The 22420-nt window shown below is 39.1% G+C and overlaps 1 protein-coding gene across 21 annotated transcripts in view; it reads left to right on the top strand.

Annotated features, from left to right (window-relative positions):
* The window catches only part of SETD5 (SET domain containing 5), an 82438-nt gene that overhangs the window by 39113 nt on the left and 20905 nt on the right, over nt 1-22420 (top strand). For 14 of the 21 annotated variants that reach the window (XM_030801527.1, XM_030801535.1, XM_030801525.1 and 11 more), the window contains 12 exons: nt 315-493; nt 1441-1479; nt 5021-5263; nt 6150-6298; nt 6683-6800; nt 7849-7958; nt 9612-9864; nt 10217-10300; nt 11605-11862; nt 12246-12566; nt 12949-13191; nt 18482-18611. In XM_030801527.1, coding sequence (XP_030657387.1) covers nt 315-493; nt 1441-1479; nt 5021-5263; nt 6150-6298; nt 6683-6800; nt 7849-7958; nt 9612-9864; nt 10217-10300; nt 11605-11862; nt 12246-12566; nt 12949-13191; nt 18482-18611 — 2127 coding nt within the window. Of the gene's footprint in view, nt 1-314; nt 727-1440; nt 1480-5020; nt 5264-6149; nt 6299-6682; nt 6801-7848; nt 7959-9611; nt 9865-10216; nt 10301-11604; nt 11863-12245; nt 12567-12948; nt 13192-18481; nt 18612-22420 lie in introns of all 21 variants that reach the window. The other 7 variants (XM_030801538.1, XM_030801529.1, XM_030801539.1 and 4 more) reach the window with 2 other exon arrangements.

Raw genomic sequence — 22420 nt, 5'->3', positions numbered from 1 at the left:
GTGAACACAAAAAATATGGGTTCCTGTTGTAAAAATTAGCCAGTCTTAAATTGTTATAGATTGAGTTAGCGAAGCTTAGGGACTGAATACAAGGGGAGAAATAAATACCATGAGGAGTAGGGTTTATATGCTTAATGCCAATGACATAGAATCTTGTTTTCATAAGGAAGATGAGTACTTAACGTTGCTTTATAGATAAGAGTTAATAGTGGAAGTAATGGCTTACTGCATGTGGGGCACACCTAAAAGAATAAGCTACTTTAATGTACTTTTGAGGCTATTAGTACCTGAACTATGAAATCATCGTTTTTCAGGTGGGGATAGCAGTGCAACAGAAAGCTGGGATGAGGAGCTTTCTCCTTCCACTGTGTTGTATACAGCAACACAGCACACACCTACAAGCATCACCTTAACTGTTAGAAGAACCAAACCCAAGAAGCGGAAAAAGAGTCCAGAAAAGGGTCGTGCAGCACCAAAGACGAAGAAAATCAAGGTATGGAGGGTAAAAATATCTTAAATAGAAATGTCTGAAATAGCTTAAATTTTGGAGCAAGAATGCACCAAAATTCTTTTAAGAAGTTTGATCCAGGTGTTTGAAGGGCCACTTTTGTTCTACTTGCAAAAATCAGCTAATCTGTGTTATGTACATGTAGACCAACCTCTCTTCTGCCACACCATATCATCACCACTGGCTCAAAGTTTCTTCTACTCCAGTCCCCATCCCAGGTATGAAATTCCAGCCCTACCTGGCACAAGCCCATATGTGTTGCAGCCTCAAGTCTAGGCTTCCACTATCCTTACAGTATCTCCCCACCTCTCAACCCCAAAGTACAGTCTGAAACTCTTGTCCTGGTTACATGCCTCATGTCTTTGGGTTGATTGTTTTTCCTTGTTTCAAAAAAAATAAAAATCAGGAAACATCTCTTGAATGGTCTAGGCTTCCTCAGTGTCATGGTCACTTTCCTGTATTCTCAGCTAAAATGTCTATGGGAGAAACTTCTTCTGGTTTGTGTTCTTTCTTCCCCATCACAGCAACTTTGTTGCTTCTAGGTGACTTATTCATCCATCCCTTGTTAAGGGGATTGGTCTTTGTTTCCTTCTTAGTTTCAAAACTGGTAAATCTGCAACTTTAAAGTTTTTTTTTTATTTACTTTTTCTCTTAGTATCAGAGGTGCATATAGGATTTAAGAGATGCATGCTCTTCCCTGTTAATTACCTAGCTTCACAGTAGAAAGTATTAAAATTAGTCTCAGAGTTCATTGGCCTTGAGCTACCCCTATTCTTGATAATAGTTTGGGGAATTCCATTGTATTTTTTACCTAGAGAAAGGGGGACAGAATAGAACACTAGTTTGTGCCTTAGTTTTAGTCTCAGATAGGTATAACTGTCATTCTTGGTACCAAGTTTTGTTTGTTCTACTTGTTTTCCTCCTTGGGATAGGCATTTCGAGAGGGATCCCGGAAGTCCTTGCGGATGAAGGTAAGGGGTAATCTTCGCTGATGCTGTGTTTTACTTCACTGTGATCTTGCATTTTGGTCAGCTTCTTTCCTGACATTGATGGTCTGGGAATCTTGGACTCTGCTTTTCATTAGTTTATAGTTGTTGCCATTCAGTTTTCATAGAGCTTTTCTCCAAAGTAGATTTTCTTGGCCATTTTCTGAAATATTTTCCCTTTCTGTAATCAGCCTTCATTGATTGATTTTTCATTCATTGCTTTTCTAGGGGGTAAGTGACATTTTTCCAAACAAAATGAGGCTGGTGTGTTCTGTCACTGTGATTGAACTCAACTTTAGGAGTGGAGTTTTTCTGGTAATGATATAGGATCTCTTGTGCATCTACCCTAGCACTGTGTGGGCTTTAATTGCAGGAAGCTTGTATTATTGATAAGAATTACTGTTTTCTCTTAGCATATCTGCTTGGTGGAAAAGACTTAGGTAATGCTAGCGTGTTTCTTAAGACATCAAATAAAAGAGTTTATGAAGTATGATTTTGTAAAGAACTTGGAGAATAGAGCAAGTATGTGGAATGGTTTAAAAGAACTGTAAGGTGCTGGTTGATTAAAAATAGCTTGCCAAAAAGATTATGCTGTCTGGTATCCTCCTTTACGTGTGTGTGTGTGTGTGTGTGTGTGTGTATGAGGAAAACATGCCTCCCAAATTATTACTGAGGGCTTCAAAGCATTTAATTAGAATTAAATTCGAGTTTATGAGTATTCATATTCCTAAATGATACAAAAGCAGGATCTTTCCTATTGAGAGTTATAGGGCATAAATATTAAAATCTTTAGTAAGGCCAGGCACAGTGGCTCATGCCTGTAATCCTAGCACTTTGGAAGACCAAGGCAAGTGGATCACCTGAGGTCGGGAATTCAAGACCAGCCTGGCCAACATGGTGAAACCCCATCTCTACTAAAAATACCAAAATTAGCCAGGTGTGGTGGCAGGCACCTGTAGTCCCAGCTACTTGGGAGGCTGAGGCAGGAGAATCACTTGAACCCGGGAGGCAGTGGTTGTAGTGAGCCGAGATCACGCCACTGCACTCCAGCCTGGGCAACAGAGCAAGACTCCATCTCAAAAAAAAAAAAAATTCAGTAAGGATAAGCTTTTTAGGATTGCTTTATGTGCAGCACCAGTGTGACTGGTGTTAGCAAAGATTACAGGTAGCACTTTACCTAAAGTTTGAAGGCCCCACTTAGTATCTATCTTTAAATAGACTTGCACATACCTGTGAAAGAGTTGGGAGAGGACTCAGAGCTACAGAGCATCAGAGGGCTGGGATGTGTCTTGGAAGACAAATCAATCATTTCTTTGCTGGATCCATGTCTTGCAAGTGGCCAAGTTTGCTTTAGCTGCCCCTTTATTTTTGTCTCATTTGCTTAGAGAGGGACCTTTTAGATAGACTTTGCAGGCAGATCAATAGCCCTAATCCTGGCTTCTAAATGCTTTTCTCTTATCAAGCAACTATCATAACTTACCTCCAGAAGCTCGAAACCTTTCAAAAGCTATAGACTGGCTTTACCAGAAAACTGCACATAAACCCCATATTTTGCTTACAGTTTTGGGAGGTTGACAGCCTCACAGGTGTGTTAAAATTTAGAAAAAAATATTACTAGTCATTTTGATTCTTTTAATTCTAAATTGAGTTATAAATTTTATGCTCAGAATTACTAGTTTAAAACTCCAGTGATCCAGGTGGGAGCCATAAGAATTAGAAAAAATTACCATTTGGATTTTTAATACCAGTGTCAAGAGCAGCTTCCCTACTGAAGACTTAATTGTAAATCAGGGTTTCTCAGTCTTGACACTGTTGACAGCTTGGACCAAATAATTCTGTGTTGTGGAAGGGACTGTTCTGTGCTTTCAAGATGTGAACACGATCCCTGGTGTCTACCCACTAGATGCCAGTAACACTCATGCACTCAGTTGAGATTATCAAAAATGTCTTCAGATACTACCAAATGTCACCTGGGTACAAAATTTCCCTCAATTGAGAACCACTACTCTAAACCCAACTGAGGTAGAGTCTCTAATGCCTTGAAGGATGGGACAGCAGAGTAAACACACAGTGAGATTAGTGAATAATGGCTAATACTGTGACAGAGGCTTCCAGAATACAGTACACTTATCAAGTCGTAAGTTTAACGATTGCCACTTAAAGCTGGGAATATTGTTTGGACACTGCCAATCCCCCTAGTCTGTAGGCTCCATTAAGCCTAAGGTTTTGCACTATTCTTTTGCACAACTGCTACTGATGTCAAGCAGGTGATACTCTGATGGTCAGTACGTTGGCCTTAGGTGTTTCTTTAGATCCCTTTGTTTATTGTTCAGTCTTTTGGACTCTAGTAAGAAATGTGGAAACAATAGTGTTGATTTTTTTTCTTCTATACTCCTGTTCCTTGCAGAAAGGATGGTAGACAATAATCAGTCAGCAACAGTGATGCAAAAGTGGTAAAAGAAAGTGTCGTGACAAGCATCAGTGTTTTCTGTGCCATTCATGGAAACTATATTTAATTTTATTGTGCCTGTTTGCAAGTTTAATGTGGACATGGATTTTCAAGTAGCTTTGGTACTACAGTGTCTTTTCCTTCTAATCATCAGTAGCATGACATCATCACTGTCAGTGTTTGTTTTGTTTTCTGATAGCACTTAAGTCTTGAACACCATGAAGGAGAACATGTATTAGGCTTACGCTTTGTCTCTGTAGCTCAGGCACTGTCTGCCTAGGAAGCCGTTCCTGAGTTGTAGTAATCTTTTCTCAATACTGTCACCATAGAGGGCAATGGTTTTCCTAGAGGAGTATAGCAAAGTATCTCTTAGACATGTTCTGTATTCTCCCTACCTACTCCTCTCCCCTCACTTCACCTCTTCAGATTATTTAGAATGTGGTAATTTAAATTGTTGAAAATAGAGTGTTAGAAAGATATACTCAAATAATAACTTTTTATATGGGTAGTAAGATTGGGATTGGATTGATGAGATTGATTAAGGTCACATGTAGGTTTAGAATGAACATGTATTATGAAAATAATAAGTGACACAAAAACATGCATTCTCCTGGAGAATGGTCAAAAAAACCAGTTTGGGCTAACACTTAACACAGATATTCAGTGAGTATGAAAAATTTAAGCAGTGATAAATTTGAGGTCTCTACTGTTCATTTTTATGAAAATTTTCTTATGAACTTGATGTCAGTCTTTTGATAAGAAAATTGATTTTTGTGACTTTAAAACGGTCATAAAATCACAGTGATGGGATGAAACTATGATCCAGATTAATTTCTTACTTTATAAATGGAGAAACTGAGCTTCCCCATTTAAAGAAGTTATTCAAGGTCTCACCTCTCATTGGTAACAAAAGCATGATAGAAACCAGATCCTCTGACTCCCAGTCCATTACTCTTTTATGCCACATCAATTGCCAAGTGATAAATTTTCTCTGGAACCCCAGCTTGTCCCACCCCCATTCCCAACCCTCTATTTATGCATGGACTTTACTAACCTCCCTGAATTTGTTTTCTACAGAATTCTCCCTCTGAAGCACAGAATTTAGATGAGAATACAACTGAGGGCTGGGAAAATCGGATAAGACTATGGACTGACCAGTATGAAGAAGCTTTCACTAATCAGTACAGTGCAGATGTACAGAACGCACTTGAACAGCACCTACATTCTAGCAAGGAATTTGTGGGCAAACCTACTATTTTAGACACTATTAATAAGACTGAATTGGCCTGTAATAACACAGTTATTGGTTCCCAAATGCAGGTAAGCACCAAAGGGTTGAAGACTAAGTAGCTGAAATTTTAAGAACCCAGGAAGAGGGTAATGGATTGGAATTACTGTTCCTTCCAAATGTACAAGGCCATAGAATAACAGATTAGCCAGGTGTTGATCATATGTAACCAAAAGTAGGTTATAACTGAAAACTATCTGGATACATATTTCTAAACTACCTTTATTAATAAAAAAAAAAAAAAGATGAATTGAGGCTGTGTGCAGTGGCTCACTCCTATAATACAACACTTTGGCAAGAAGCCAAGTGGGATGATTGCTTGAGGCCAGCAGTTCAAGACCAGCCTGTACAACATAGTGAGACCCTCTCTTTACAAAAAAAAAAAATTAAAAGTTAGCCGTTGTGATGGTACACACCTGTAAGTCCCAGCTTCTGGGGAGGCTGAGGTGGAAGGATCACTTGAATGAATTTGAGGTTATAGTAAGCTATGATTGCACCACTGCACTCCAGCCTGGGTGACAGAGCGAGACCCTGGCTCTATTTAAAAAACAGAGAGAGAGATGACTTAGTATGGGAAATTTTATATACCCTAGGTAGGAATTATGTAAGATTTATAGAAAGTTAAGCATGTTCTTTCTCATCTTTATTTTAGAGATAAAGTCACTGAAATCTTAATCATGTATTTTTTTTTTTTAATATTTTCTTGCCATTTCTGGGGAGGCAATTTCACTAGATGTGGCATGTCTCTTAGAAAAATTGAGCTTTCATCACATCTTAAAATTTCTCATCATTGATGTAAATAACATATACAGATAAAACCTGAAAATATTAGCATGTTTTCCTTAATTATGAAATAACTTGAGTGTCTGCCAAGGTGTTCTTGCTGTTGTTTAATGTTACTGCTCTGGTTTTACTCAGTTACAGCTGGGAAGAGTCACTCGTGTTCAAAAGCACCGGAAGATCCTGAGGGCTGCAAGAGATTTGGCTTTGGACACTCTTATAATAGAGTATCGTGGGAAAGTCATGTTACGACAGCAATTTGAGGTCAATGGGCATTTCTTCAAAAAGTAAGAACGTCATTCATTGAGCAGTGAGGGCTAAGGTGGACCTGGTGGACCAGTGTTGTAAAAATCATTCTGTTTGATAGGATGCTCTTGGGAGAAAAAAATCACAACTCAGATAAGCTCACGCCTGTCTGCTATTTGTAGAGAAGTGCAAGTAAATCTGCAAATTGTTTAATGTATAAAATGGTGACAGCTCCTTTCCAAGCCAAGCATTCCTTGCTTTGTGCTTGTTCTTTAATCAAAAGCAGACAAGCATGTGATGTTTTCCAAGTTCAGGCGTTGCAAAAGACTGCTGCTGCTTCTCTCAGCATATGCTTCATATTTGGAGTCATGGGGTGGCCTTCTTATTTGTGTTGAGAATTACAGGAATTTTAATTGTATCCCTAGACCATACCCCTTTGTGCTCTTCTACTCAAAATTCAATGGTGTAGAGATGTGTGTGGATGCCCGTACTTTCGGTAATGATGCTCGGTTCATCAGAAGATCATGTACACCAAATGCAGAGGTAAGATGTCTGTAGCAACTTCCCTTTGACTGGAACCATCAAATGACAAGCTTAGTGAAGAAGCAGTGTGAAAACTTCACTCAGATAAAGGTCTGTAGATAATAGTCGTGATATTTCATCGTGAGAGCTGAAAAACAAAAGTAATGGTGCTTTTATACTGACAAAATGGGAGCAAGGAAAGAATTTTCTTTAGAGAAGGCAGAAATAGAAAAGAGCAAGTTAGCATTTGCTAAGGAGAAAAAGCTAGACTGAATAAGAAAATCAAGTGTAGTTATATTAAAGAAATTGCCATACGGTGGAAGTAGATGTCGTTAGGCCTAACTAAGCTATTTGGTTGCGGTTTTTTTAGATTTTATTAAGTAGTGTTCTATGAGAGGATCTAGACATTTCTAGAATTGATTACTCAGAGCAACCACATCAAATAAAGCAAGAAAATACACAGAGCTTTACTTACTGGCTAAGGAATTGTAATTCTCTGGTGGAGCTGGAAACAGCTATAAGATGTGAAAGCGGCTGGGTGTGGTGGCTCATGCCTGTAATCCCAGCACTTTGGAAGGCTGAGGCGGGCAGATAACAAGGTCAGGAGTTCGAGACGAGCCTGGCCAACATGGTGAAACCCCGTCTCTACTAAAAAAAAAAAAAAAAATACAAAAATTAGCCGGGCATGGTGGCCTGTGCCTGTATTCCCAGCTACTCAGGAGGCTGAGACAGGAGAATTCCTTAAACGCGGGAGGCAGAGGTTGCCGTGAGCCGAGATCACGCCACTCCACTCCAGCCTGAGCGACAGAGCAAGACTCTTATCTCAAAAAAAAAAAAAGATGTGAAAGTAGAGATTTTACCCTGATTTCTAACATCTCAAGGTTTCTCTACATATTTAAGAAAGTATTATAAATTTTCAAGCCAGTACAGTATAATAATTTCAGATGAAACGAAGGGGTTAAATAACAGATTACCATAACTCTAAATGGAGAGAAAGTGTGGTTTTTTTATCTCTTACGGAAAATTCATGGTCTTTATGAAAAATCTAACCAGAAGCCTTTTCACACAGGTGCGACACATGATTGCAGATGGGATGATTCACCTGTGCATCTATGCTGTGTCTGCCATCACCAAGGATGCTGAGGTCACCATAGCATTTGATTATGAGTATAGTAACTGGTAAGACCTCAGAAACCTTTCCTAACAGGAATATCCTTGTCTTACATATTAAGCTATTCACTCTATTTAAAGTCTGCTTTTGTTTCTTGCCTTTTCCTTTGTTTACTTAATCTTTTCATGACTAATGAATTTTCTGCCTAGAAATTGTAAAGGAAAAGACAGACAAGATTTTTTTTAGAGATATGGATACCTTGTATGATACTGCTCACAAGTTTCCTGACAGAAGTGTTTTCGCTTATGCCTTTTTAGCAAGAATAGCAAAATGGATATATATATATATATGTATGAGACACTCCTGGAAATTACAATAGCATCCTGTTGTTATGCACAGAGTACTTATGTCAGGGACCATATAGAATGAGAATTTAGGCCAGGCGCAGTGGCTCACAGGCCTGTAATCTCAACAGTTTGGTAGGCTGAGGCGGGCGGATCACGAGGTCATGAGATCGAGACCATCCTGGCCAATGCTGAAACCCCGTCTCTACTAAAAATACAAAAATTAGCTGGGCGTGGTGGCACATGCCTGTAGTCCCAGGCACTCAAGAGGCTGAGGCAGGAGAATCACTTGAATCTGAGACGTGGAGGCTGCAGTAAGCCAAGATCGTGCCATTGCACTCCAGCCTGGCAACAGAGGGAGATTCCATCTTAAAAAAAAAAAGAGAGAGAGAGAGAGAGATAATTTAATATGTTATCTCTACTATTTGTCAATTATACCCTTATAAAGCTAGGGGTGAGATTTAAAGATCCACCCTGTCCACAGAAACCATGTTATCTAGCTGTATATGACAATGCAGAAAACCATAAATGGCAATTCATAGATGAATATGTGGTGGATTTTATAAAGTATATGCTTTTTGTCCCTTGGTCATTTGGGGCAAAATAGAGGTTATGTAGTAAAGTGATGTTTGGCCCAGGTATAAGGAAAAAAGATGTTCTGCTTAATTCATCAAGGAAAATAAAAAGAAAAGGTTTTAAGAGGTTTTAAAAGGTTTTAAGAAGTAGGGAATTAGGTAAAAGTGAGGACATGGTAATGGTGGGCACAAGATGAGTACGGCCACATCAGCCTTTATCACTGATAAACTGCCTACTAAATAGGCAATAAACCATTGGGGGGATTGAATTTAGGGAGGGCTTTCTTTTTTTTTTTTTTTTTCCACTGACCATGGAGTAGAATTGGGGTTACACAGAGAAAGACAGAATATTGAAAGTGTTACGTCAGGCGTGGTGACTGATGCCTGTAATCCCAGCACTTTGGGAGGCTAAGGCTGGAGGAACACTTGAGTCCAGGAGTTGGAGACCAGCCTAGACAACATGGCAAAACCCCGTCTCTGCCGAAAATTAAAAAATTAGCTGGGCGCGTAGTCCCAGCTACTCAGGAGGCTGAGGTAGGAGGATCACTTGAGCCCAGGAAGCAGAGGTTACAGTGAGCTGTGATGCACCACTGCACTCCAGCCTGGATGACAGAGCGAGATTCCGTCTCCAATAAAAAGAAAAACAAAAGTATTTATAGGACTCGCTAATGTCTCTGTTTAACTTATTCAGAGACAGTATCAGAGGAAGTTACTGTACTAATAATTTTAAGAGGGTGAATGGATAATGTAACTGAATTTCAAGGGTACTGAGACAGGCATTTTGGTTGTTTCTTTGGAGCAGTAATTATAAAGTGGACTGTGCCTGTCACAAGGGAAACCGGAATTGTCCTATACAAAAAAGGAATCCTAATGCTACAGAACTGCCACTCCTACCACCTCCTCCAAGCCTACCCACCATTGGAGCAGAGACTAGACGTAGAAAAGCACGACGGAAAGAGCTAGAGATGGAGCAGCAGAATGAGGCTTCGGAGGAAAATAATGACCAGCAATCACAAGAAGTTCCAGAAAAAGTAACTGTATCCAGTGATCATGAGGTAATTGCCCATGGTCAAATGATGATGCTATGGCATCAGTCCTCCAAAGGGAGAGGAACCTGGGTTGCCACATGGTTTAAGTAGGGGAGCTATAGTAACACTTAATGCCCTTTATATCAATGTGGGTGTATTGTGTTCATACATTTCTTTCTGTTTTACAAAGTCAAAAACATCCTTTGCTGGTTTTGCACCAGAGAGTAGGGGTTATCATCTGTGTTTACCATGTGGCCTCACATGAGTTAACACTTTAAAGCACTAGAGATTGTTATAGAGAGTTTTAAGCTACCAGAATAAAACAGATTGATTTTTTCTCAGAGCTTGAGTACAGCTGAATATTGCCTCTATCTTAAAGGAAGTAGACAATCCAGAAGAAAAACCAGAAGAAGAGAAAGAAGAGGTTATAGATGACCAGGAGAACCTAGCTCATAGCAGGAGGGTGAGTACTGTCTGACATTCCTTTGCTCCTTCTCATTCCTGCTACCTCCATCATGTGAACCTCTTCTGTTCTCTTGACTTTGTATCATCTCATTGATTTGACCTGGAGGTTATAATTTGGGCTTTTTCCATAATAAAGATTTTATTATAATTTTTTTATTTCTTTTTCTCTATACACACAGTAGTTTTCTAGTGATTATTATCTAGTGATGGTTTTAAGAGGTTTTTTGTTTTGTTTTGTTTTGTTTTTTTACTAACAATCTAGTTTCCGCCAGGCACGGTGGCTCACACCTGTAATCCCAGCACTTTGGGAGGCCGAGGCAGGCGGATCACGAGGTCAGGAGATGGAGACCATCCTGGCTAACACGGTGAAACCTCGTCTCTACTAAGAAATACAAAAAATTAGCCGGGCGCGGTGGCGGGTGCCTGTAGTCCCAGCTACTCGGGAGGCTGAGGCAGGAGAATGGCGTGAACCCGGGAGGTGGAGGTTGCAGTGAGCGGAGATAGCACCACTGCACTCCGGCCTGGGTGACGGAGCCAGACTCCGTCTCAAACAAACAAAAAAATCTGGTTTCCGAAAAACTGGTTGGTCAGAATCAAAATGTATTATAGTTGGTTTGCTCTGAATTAGGAATTTTCTAGGTTTGTGTGAGTTTTGAAGTTTTTTTAAACCCTTTTAGTCATATGAACTAAAATTTTCTACTTTTATGCTGAAACCAATCCTGTGTGTTTATGACCCTGTCACTTTTTTTTTTTTTTTTTTTTGAGACCGAGTCTTGCTCTGTCACCAGGCTGCAGTGCAGTGGCACAATCTCAGCTCATCACAATCTCTGCTTCCTGGGTTCAAGCAATTACCCTTCCTCAGCCTCCCAAGTAGCCGGGATTACAAGCATGCGCCACCATGCCTGGCTAATTTTTTGTATTTTAGTAGAGATGGAGTTTCACCATGTTGGCCAAGACGGTCTCAATCTCCTGACCTCATGATCTTCCCACCTCAGCCTCCCAAAGTACTGGGATCACAGGCGTCAGCCACTGCGCCCATCCTATTTTTCTTTCATATTAAAAAGTTTCAAAATAACTGACCCTTTTTGAAAAGTTTATGTTTGACCTTGCCTTTATTTACAACTATTCCCCACATTTAAAATGAAATATTTTATTTTTAATCTTGTGTTTTCCAAGTTATATGTGTCATCTTACTGGTAGTTAAATGAATTTCTATAAATTTCCATTAAAAATACTTTTATAAAGGCTATCCACTCGTCCTCATTTGAAGCTTCCTTCTACACCAATACTATTTCTTTCTAGACCAGGGAAGATAGAAAGGTAGAAGCCATCATGCATGCTTTTGAAAACTTAGAGAAAAGAAAGAAGCGGCGGGATCAGCCCTTGGAACAGAGCAACTCTGATGTAGAGATTACTACAACCACCTCAGAGACTCCTCTTGGTGAAGAGACAAAAACTGAAGCCCCTGAATCTGAAGTTAGCAACTCTGCTTCAAATGTTACCATCCCAAGCACCCCACAGAGTGTTGGTGTGAACACCCGGAGGTCTTCCCAAGCAGGGGTAAGAGCTGAAAAGACTTCAACACCTTTGCTCATCCTCACCTTTGCTAATGTCAATTACCTAACTTTTGGAATTTTTAAAATAAGTATTTTCAGCTTTGCTCCATATCACAATAAATAAGGCCGTTAACAGCTTAACTGGAACCATTTCATTGGCCTATTTTATAAATGCTTATTAGAAATAATTAACGCAAACATTTGTCCCTAGCCTTTTTAGCTTTAAGTGTATACATTTTTGTATTTAAAAATTAGATTTTAAATTAGTGTTTCTAATCCTTATATTTTTCATCAGTAGACATTCTGCATGCTTAAAGTGAATAGGAAATTAGACTGTTTGCTGATAAAACATTTCTGGTAAAGCATCTGACCCTATTATTGCTACAGGATATTGCTGCAGAAAAACCAGTCCCCAAGCCACCTCCAGCAAAGCCTTCTAGGCCCCGGCCGAAGAGTCGAATTTCTCGGTACAGGACCAGTTCAGCCCAAAGACTAAAGCGTCAGAAGCAGGCCAATGCACAGCAGGCAGAATTGTCACAAGCTGCCTTGGAAGAGGGAGGAAGCAACAGTTTAGTAACTCCTACTGAAGCTGGAAGTATAGACAGTTCAGGAGAAAACAGGCCATTAACAGGGTCTGACCCAACTGTGGTGTCAATTACTGGATCCCATGTCAACCGTGCTGCATCTAAATACCCCAAAACCAAAAAGGTAAGTCACAAATGCATCTTGTATAAGTCCAGTCTGGCAAGGGCTGTCTTAGTGAAATGAGAGGACCTATAATCCCCAGAAGAAACTAATCTCAATATTACTAGATTGAAAGTTCTAAAATGCTTTGACACAAAAGGCTGGAGTCATCCTGCTACCTGTTTCCTTATTTTTAGTCAGCTTAAATCACTGATAGCTGAAATTATTCCTCTCTTAGTGGGCATGGAGAGGGTGAAGGAAGATATCCTTGTGTTCTGGTTGCCCAATTCATACTTAACTGCAGCTGCTGCATCTCCTTCTGTCCTAGTTTCTAGATGACGTTTGTCTTTCTGAACTACACTGCTACCTCTTGATTTATAAACTAATGATCTCTTTTTTACCTTAGTATCTAGTTACAGAATGGTTGAATGACAAAGCAGAGAAGCAAGAGTGCCCTGTTGAGTGCCCTTTACGTATCACGACGGATCCAACTGTACTGGCAACGACCCTAAACATGTTACCAGGTCTTATCCATTCCCCGTTAATTTGCACCACCCCCAAACACTACATTCGCTTTGGCTCACCCTTTATTCCTGAGAGACGTCGAAGGCCCCTTCTGCCTGATGGCACATTCAGCTCCTGTAAGAAGGTATGTCTGTGTTTTTGTGTGTTTGTTGTGTTTGCGTGTGTGCTTTATTTTTTTAAGCCTAAGATTCCTGTTATCATGACATAAATAACATGTTCTCTAGATAGCCACTTTGCCCATGTGAGTTTATAATGAATTAGTTGTTCAGCCATAAATACTAATTCATCAAGAGTCTGTGAGGCTGTGGTGGAATGAATATATTGCATTTTTGGTGCTCAGATTTGTGACTGGTCACTGATGTCTCTTCTGAGAACCCTTGAGGTTCCTGAATGAGAGCACACAGCAGTGGATGACTGGGTAGGGACGGATATGTTTTGTGTGTGCTCATGTGATATGGGTTAACATGTCCATTTATGATTATTGTGTGAGATTAGGCCCTGGGTCCTCTAGAACACTGTTGCATAAATGAAAAAAATTAAATTGTGTTTTGAATCAATTCAACCATTGTTATCCACTATCATCACTTGAAGGAAATTAGAGGAAAAATCCTATTGTAATTGGCATAATTCCTGTTCCTTGATCAAATGACAAGTCGGACTGTTTATTCCAAGAGAATACGGAATCTACCCTTAAAGACTCTCTTTCCCTCTCTGTTTCTGCCTCTTTCTCCTCTTTCTAGTTACTTACTGTTTTTGGATCTAGTGGCAATAGCGTTTGGTGGTGTTTTTGGAATGCTCTTTCTTAATTCCCAGAAGCCCTGCATATTTTCTAAAGGTGTCTCTTAGGAATAGATCACTCCCTCAGATCTATGATGTCGTTTTCCGTGTTTCTAGAAGTATAGGATACCCTTTCATTTGGTCTTCCTTTGAGGTAGAGTCTGTTCCCTGGAACACCCTTTTCTCTTATCCTCAGATCTGGATTCAGGCTGCCTTCCTCAGTGTCTGCCATTGCCCTCCTCCACTGGCATCACGTACATGAGGATGCTGCATGTAGATTATTTGATGTGATGAAGTCTCCAACTCCAGGCAGGTCTTCCCTGACTCCTCCAAACTTAAAGCTTTTCTCTTTCTCCAAAGAACAGAAATTATTTCTCGGGGGGAGGGGGGCGTGAAAGATGAGCCAAAGTGGTGTGGGATATGGAGGGGAGGAGGGCAATAGGAACCTGCAAAAAGGAAGGACACTACTGCTGAATGAGCAGCACATTGCAGAAAGTCTTTTCCTAATTGCACATCTTACCTAAATATTAGAATCACTTATTGGTTTGTTTGGGGAAACCCTCGTAGAACTCCCAAAGAGAAATTTGACCATTTCTAAGGATGTTAACTGTTGAAGCATCTTATCAAGCCAGGTCGTACAATCTCCTATTTTAGTTCTTTAAGGAGTGTAGGCAATTATTTATTACAGATGAGTAATGAAGTCTGAGCTGCAAATAATATGAACTAGGCTCTTGAATTGAAATTCCTTCTTGATAATTCTAATGCTGGCTTGCAGTTTTTCTGTTTCCATCTTTTCCAACTAGCAGAGACTTAGGAAAACCAAAAACGTGTCTAGGACTATAACTTCAAATCTGGTAGAAAATGCATTTCTTTAAGCTTTTTTAACCTGGTTCTGCTTTTATACTTGTATCTGTAGCACATCCTTAAATTTCTACGGGCAACAGATAGAAATTCCATTTAACACAAGTCCGTGTTATATTCTCCAAGTGTATCTGACTATCCTTAATCTCATTTATACAGGCTCTACTCAAGCACTTTTATCTATGTATAATGGTTAGTCTTTAGGAAGAGTTTAGGCTGCATACACAGGATTATCATAACAAGACTATTTAAATAGGATCTTTAAAAACTGTTTAAGTTTAAATCATTGCTTTATTGTGTGCTGTTCACATATCAAGATTCTATTTTTTAAAATACAGCTTTTTATGAGGCAAAATAAAATGAAATGGAATGTTTTAGCTAGAATTGAACTTGGCTTTATGGCAGTGAAGAAGAATTCTTAAAATTGGTTAGAAAGGACTTACCTAATGCAGAACCTAAGAACATTTTCATTATTCAACAAAATTGTAATAAAATTCTGAAAATCCCTCAGAGTATAAGTTAATCATATAGATGAGGAAACCCTCCATGGGATTATTTAGAACAATGTGTATTTCTAATAGGCTCACTGTTTCATATCTCACTAAAGAGGTAAGGGCCTGGCCTCGTAAGTTAAAAGCTTACCAGTATAGGACAAATTAAAGTTGTATCTGTATAGTTGTACTCAGATTCTTATGCTACTTATTTTTATTTTTATCATTATTATTTTGCAACTTCTGAAAAGAGGAGGAGTTCAAGTATTTGACAGAACATTTTATGATATCCCTGGAGTTTCTAAATTGAATCATAGTTTTTAAAAAGCATTTTACATTTTTCAGATCCTCAGTTGTTATTTTAAAAACATTTATAAGTGGCCAACAAGGCTTTCAGTAGTGTTTCACCTTGTTCTCTCTAAACTCCTCTTCTAAACACTGGTAAAAAGATTGTCACAAAATACATTAAGGTATCACAAGTGCTTTCAATTACATCCTTTGCAAGTCACTGTCAAAACCAATGGACCAGATGATTTTTCATTGACATCTAGTTTAAAAATGCACAAGGACTTTAGATTTAAAGCTGTCTTAAAAAAATTTGGTTTTTTTTTTGAGACGGAGTTTCGTTCTTGTCGCCCAGGCTGGAGCGCAGTGGCACAATCTCAGCTCACTGTAACCTCCATCTCCTATTGTGTATAGGGCATTTGGTCTCCAGACTTCTTAGAAAAACCAGTCTGACTGATGCTTTGCATTGATAATTAATATTTTATTTTATACACTGGAGCATTATCTGTAGATCTCCAAATAAAGCATTGAAATTTAGTTGAACCAGGACTCGTTGAAAATCTTCTGAGCATTCAGTACTGTACTATAAGCTTTCTTCACATACATTATCTCACTTACCATTCATGAAATTGGGATCATTGTCCTAAATTTATATATCCAGAAGCTTTGTCTCAGAAATGTTTGGTAACTTGCCCAAAGTGAAGCAGCTAATAAGTGACACAGCCAAATTTCTTCTGGTTGGGGGTAGTAGGGGTTCACAGGGTCTCACTGTTGTCCAGGCTGGAGTGCAGTGGCATCATCACAGGCTCACTGCGGCCTTGACCTCCTGGGCTTAAGTGGTCCTCCTACCTCAGCCTCTCATGTAGCTGGGACCACAGGCACACCACCACGCCTGGCTAATACTCATATTTTTTGTAGCGACAGGATTTTGCTGTGTTGCCTAGGCTGATCTCAAACTCCTGAGCTCAAGGAGTCTGCCCACCTTGGCCTCCCGTTCTGCTGGGATTACAGATAGGAGCTACTGAGCCCAGCCTCACAGCCAAGTGTCAAGCCAGGGCTTCTGGACTCCAAAACCTGTATTACTTCCTTGCTCTTTCCCCATAATAACGAGACCTTTAAAATATTTATCCATCTTGAAGCCTCCCAGAAAACTCCTTTGCAATATACTTTAATAGAGTTTCAGAGAAGGGAGAAGTGTTCTTTTGATTTTAACAACTTGCCGAGTAGGTGCATCTAAAATTAACTTATTATCCATGAGGTTAATTGTATCTTGTTAGATACAAACAAATGTCCATGTTCCTTTTTTATATGAGTCCTGAAATATTGTAAAATTATACAGCAGAACCTGGAGGAGTAGGTTTGATCATATTTGCTGTGTTTCACCTCATAGCTAACCATGGTAGCATCTTTCTTCTAGAATACTCCTGTTCTGATTTTATGTTCCCTTTTTGTAGTCATCAGATCCAGAATGTAAATTATTTTACGAGTACATCTACTAGACCCTGGAAATATTAAAAAATTACTCAGATAGGAAAGCTCAGTGACCCCAAATGATTGTTTTCTGCTTTGAAAAGAAAAACTTAAAGGTGGCTATAACAAAAGATTTTTCACTCCTGAGCCTAATTTTTCCATTTATAAAATGAGTGCTTTGAACAAGATGACTTCTAAGTTCTCTTCTAAGCTTTAAGGCTATATGTGTGGTTCTGACAATTCAGCTTTACATCAATATTCTGTATCTAAGATAGTTCATTCTTCGGATTTTTTATTTTGTTTTTGTGTTTGCTTTTCAGAGACCTGGTTGTATCCTAAAATGTTTACGTGATTCAAATTACCATTAAGAGCTCTTTTTTTATCCTTGTTCACTCTTCCTTCCAAGTGTTTACAGTTTTAGTTTTGCTTTCATTTGGCCAGCCACAATGACGTTTGTATGATGTAAGATTTTTTTTTTTTTTGGTAAAATTTTTGTGGATTATTTCCTAGGTTTCTAAGAGGGAAAATCTATGAGAATTGCTCTCTTTGGCGAAGAGAATATTTACTTACCTGTAATACATGTTCTCTAAAGGTATAAATTATAATAATTCACCTTTGCTCTTCCTATTGGGGGAGGGTCTTACTCAGAAATTGATGTTTATCAAAATTCGATCTGTCTTATGTCAGGGCAGGAGAGCCACAGAGTGGTGAGCAACCTACAACTGTATATCTTAAGAGAACACAATTACAGGTAAGAAATTTTCTCTCTTCCACAGGATGCATAATCTTATCCTAATCTTTGCAGGTTTACTATCTGGCCTAAATTTATTTCTCGTCAATTTATTCTAATCTTTACTACCAAAAACTTGTGACTGATAGGTCTTCTTTTTGACTTTTTCCCTTTTTTTTGATTTCTACTGAAGTTCATTTCGTGATTTGCATTACTCATGCATAATTTAACCAAACTACTTGTTGGAGGGGGGATTCCCATAGGTTGTTTCATTTGATTGAAATAAACCTTTTGGAAACACTTTTGGTACCTGTAGTGAAGAGCTATTAATCCTCATCCAAAATCTTCCTGTGAATCTTTTTTATTACCTCTTCACACGTCTCTAGCACAGGGCAGACAACTTTTAAGAGATCTTTATCTTCCTTCTAGGCACTTCTTTTATGTATTAGTTTTATTCTATATGATCACAGTCTCTCCTAAATAAATGTTAAGATTTCTTTCTAAGTCTTGCCATTTTACACCATCCCAAACAGTATGAAAAGTTGAATAGTAATCATTTTTTATTGGTTTTTGTCTTTTGATGGGATCTCATTATATGTAATCCAGATTTCCTCAATTTTGTCCATTAAAAGGAATTGATAGGGCCAATATGCTGAGACACAAGACAATAAAATGCTTGACTGTGTAACTGAATTAGTGTGTTGAATTGTATCACTCACCAGTTGATGTACATTTAAAACAGGTGTACTAAATAGTTTTAAATAATTATTGATAATTCTCTGGTTCTTTTCTGATTATAGCGCTGGATAAAACAAGCCTTAGAAGAAGGGATGACTCAAACATCATCTGTACCCCAAGAGACTAGAACTCAGCACCTATACCAAAGCAATGAGAATAGTAGCTCTTCTAGTATCTGCAAAGACAATGCAGGTACGTATCTAAAACCTTTCTGAATATATGACCAATGATTGTTTCAGGTCTGCATAAAAAATTTCAGTATGAGTATTTCTGATACAAAAAGAAATGGCGTGTTTTCTAAATAGTTACTTTACATCTGTCTTTACAGAGGAAGAGAGAGATCTCAAGTCAGGGATCAGTTTTCCCAGGACGACAAAGAAGGACTAGACAGTGTACAGATAACAGCAGAAATGGTTATAAAAAAGGTTAGATACATTTAAAGTAGTAAGTTTAGGAAATTTATATTCATATTTATAAGATGGGGTGAGGGCAGGAAAGTGGTGGAACACTAATATTCAGCAAAGAATTAAAATTCTGAGTGATTAAGTTGGGTGGGACATGGTTGAGGGAGCAGGGGATGAATGAAATAAGTGAGAAATTATTATCAATTGATTGTTTTCAAAGGGGCTTGTATAATTAGCATAAAATTTTTAAAAGAACAGCCGGGCAGTGTGGCTCACACCTGTAATCCCAGCACTTTGGGAGGCCAAGGTGGGTGGATCACCTGAGGTCAGGAGTTCGAGACCAAGGTGGCCAACATGGTGAAACCCCATCTCTACCAAAAATGCAAAAATTAGCTGGGTGTGGTGGCAGGTGCCTGTAATCCCTCCCTAAACGGGAGGCTGAGGCAGTGGAGAATCACTTGAACCCGGGAGATGGAGGTTACAGTGAGCTGAGATTGTGCCACTGCGCTCCAGCCTGGGCGACAAGAACGAAACTCCGTCTCAAAAAAAAAACCAAATTTTTTTAAGACAGCTTTAAATCTAAAGTCCTTGTGCATTTTTAAACTAGATGTCAATGAAAAATCATCTGGTCCATTGGTTTTGACAGTGACTTGCAAAGGATGTAATTGAAAGCACTTGTGATACCTTAATGTATTTTGTGACAATCTTTTTACCAGTTTCTCCTGCAAATATCAGCTTAATTGAAAAGTTCTTTGTGATTTTCATAACTTTGTCTCTAGATCAGTTTTTTAAATATTAGACAATCAAAATACCAAAGTAAATTAGATGCTAAAGCAACCTCTCAGGTTGCAACAAACAGAATATTTCAAATTTTCATTAAAAAACCCACTTCATGTTCCTGTTTACCAACTTGCTGAATAAATGTAATGAACTTAAATTTAATTAGATAAATTTTTAGTAGCAGATATTGCAACTAAAATCAGAACTTTTATTAAAGTTCTTATTTCATTTGGATTTTACTTCTTTTTAGATTTTATTTTGGAAAACGTGAATTGCCTTTTTTTCTTTTTTTTTTTTTTTTTTTTTTTTTTTGAGATGGAGAATCAAGTGATTCTCCCTGCTTCAGCCTCCCGAGTAACTGGGATTACAGGCGCCCGCCACCTCACCCGGCAAATTTTTATATTTTGAGTAGAGACAGGGTTTTGCCATGTTGGCCAGGCTACTCTCGAACTCCTGACCTCAGGTGATATGCCCACCTCGGCTTCCCAAAGTGCTGGGATTACAGGCATGAGCCACCATGCCTGGCTGTAAATTGCCAGTTTCTAAATTATGGATTTAGTTTATTCTTCTGTCTCTAGATTAGATTATACCTCATAAGGGCCCGGCGCAGTGGCTCACGCCTGTAATCTCAGCACTTTGGGAGGCCGAGACGTGTGGATCACGAGGTCAGGAGATCGAGACCATCCTGGCTAACACAGTGAAACCCCGTCTCTACTAAAAATACAAAAAAATTAGCCAGGCGTGGTGGTGGGTGCCTGTAGTCCCAGCTACTCGGGAGGCTGAGGCAGGAGAATGGCGTGTGAACCCGGGAGGTGGAGCTTGCAGTGAGCCAAGATCACGCCACTGCGCTCCAGCCTGGGTGACAAAGTGAGACTCCGTCTCAAAAAAAAAAAAAAAAAGATTATACCTCATAAGTTACCACCTATATACCTCAGGATAATAAAATTCCATTTATCTGAAAGATAAATTATACTGTTTATTTAAAATATTTTCTTCTAGTATTCACCAAAAATTAGGGAGATTTAGTCAAATAAGAATAGTATAAAGAAATCTTGGTACCAGATTTCCATTTGTATTATTTCTTTTTTAACAGCTTTTAAGGTGTAGTAAGAATATAACTTAGCTGAAATAGACTATCATGTTTGTGTATCTATCTGGTGTGTGTGTTAATGCATGTTTATAGTTAAGGTTGGGAACAGGAGTTTGTATAGCAGTTCACATCCTGACTAGCAAAGGATTATAGGAAAAGTGTCTTTGTTATCGCATACCCTGGTTGGAAGGAAATTAGGATTCCTAGTCACCAGCCTTTTTTGTTGTTGTTGAGCTTCTGCCCTAGTCTCACAGTGAGAAACATTCACAGGACACACCTTGCCCTTAAAAAGCAACGTAGGAAAATATTTGATTTTTAAAATCAAGCAGCAGTCAAATGCGCAAGTTATATTGCTACAAAATAGCATAAATTCTGAGGAATTACTTTTATTTGTTGGCTCTCTTTTGTTTTTTTCAAGAATACCAAAGAGACATTAAGAAAGGGGAAAGGATTTCTATAATAGAAAGAATCAAACAGACCTTTACTTGAAAACCAGCTGTCCCCTTTACTAACTATATGATGTTACTAAAAGTCTCTGAGGCTAAGCGTGGTGGCTCACACCTGTAATCCCAGCACTTTGGAAGGCCAAGGTAGGCGGATCATCTCAGGTCAGGAGTTCGAGACCAGCCTGGCCAACATGGTGAAACCCTGTCTCTACTAAAAATACAAAAATTAGCTGGGCCTGGTCACGCACCTGTAATCCCAGCTATTTGGGAGGCTGAGGCAGGAGAATTGCTTGAACCTGGAGGTGGAGGTTGCAGTGAGGCGAGATTGCGCCACTGCACTCCAGCCTAGGTGACGGAGGGAGATTCTGTCTTTAAAAAAAAAAAAAAAGTCTCTGAGCCTCATTTGTAAAATGGGAATAGCAATACCTGCTTTATAGGGCTAACATTAGAATGAATAATGTATATAAAGTTCTCCGTATAGTATCAGGCCTGTAAGAGTAATTATTATAAGGTCATTATTCTACACAGAATACTCTTTCTTGTAGAGTATTTGTGGATTAATAAATACATTAAAGATTCTGGCCGGGCGCAATGGCTCACGCCTGTAATCCCAGCACTTTGGGAGGCTGAGGCGGGCAGATCATGAGGTCAAAAGATTGAGACCATCCTGCCAACATGGTGAAACCCCGTCTCTACTAAAAATACAAAAAAAATTAGCTGGGCGTGGTGGCGTGCACCTGTAGTCCCAGCTACTCGGGAGACTGAGGCAGGAGGATTGCTTGAACCTGGGAGGCGGAAGTTGCAGTGAACCAAGGTCGTGCCACTGCACTCCAGCCTGACAATAGAGTGAGACTCTGTCTCAAAAAGAAAGAAAGAAAGGGAGGGAAGAAAGAAAAGAGAAAAGAAAAGAAGAAAGAAATACATTAAAGATTTTAAGTTCCTAAAAGCTGAAACTTTATAGAAATAAAAGTTATTATCAAAGTCGGGCAGGGGCATGATGTTCATTATTTGTAAATGATGTGGATCTATTCTTAAAAGAGCCTAAGTAATCAGTTGAAAAACTTAGAATTAATAATAAGAGTTTAGGCCAGGCGTGGTGGCTCACGCCTGTAATCCCAGCACTTTGGGAGGCCAAGATGGGTGGATCACGAGGTCAGGAGTTCGAGACCATCCTTGCTAACACAGTGAAACCCCATTGCTACTAAAAATACAAAAAATTAGCCATGCGTGGTGGTGGGCACTTGTAGTCCCGCTACTTGGGAGGCTGAGGCAGGAGAATAG

Source organism: Nomascus leucogenys, chromosome 21, assembly GCF_006542625.1.
Source record: "Nomascus leucogenys isolate Asia chromosome 21, Asia_NLE_v1, whole genome shotgun sequence".
In the NCBI taxonomy this organism is placed as follows: Eukaryota; Metazoa; Chordata; class Mammalia; order Primates; family Hylobatidae; genus Nomascus; species Nomascus leucogenys.
Note: the sequence above shows the minus strand (reverse complement) of the source record. Positions and strands in the feature narration are given on the sequence as shown.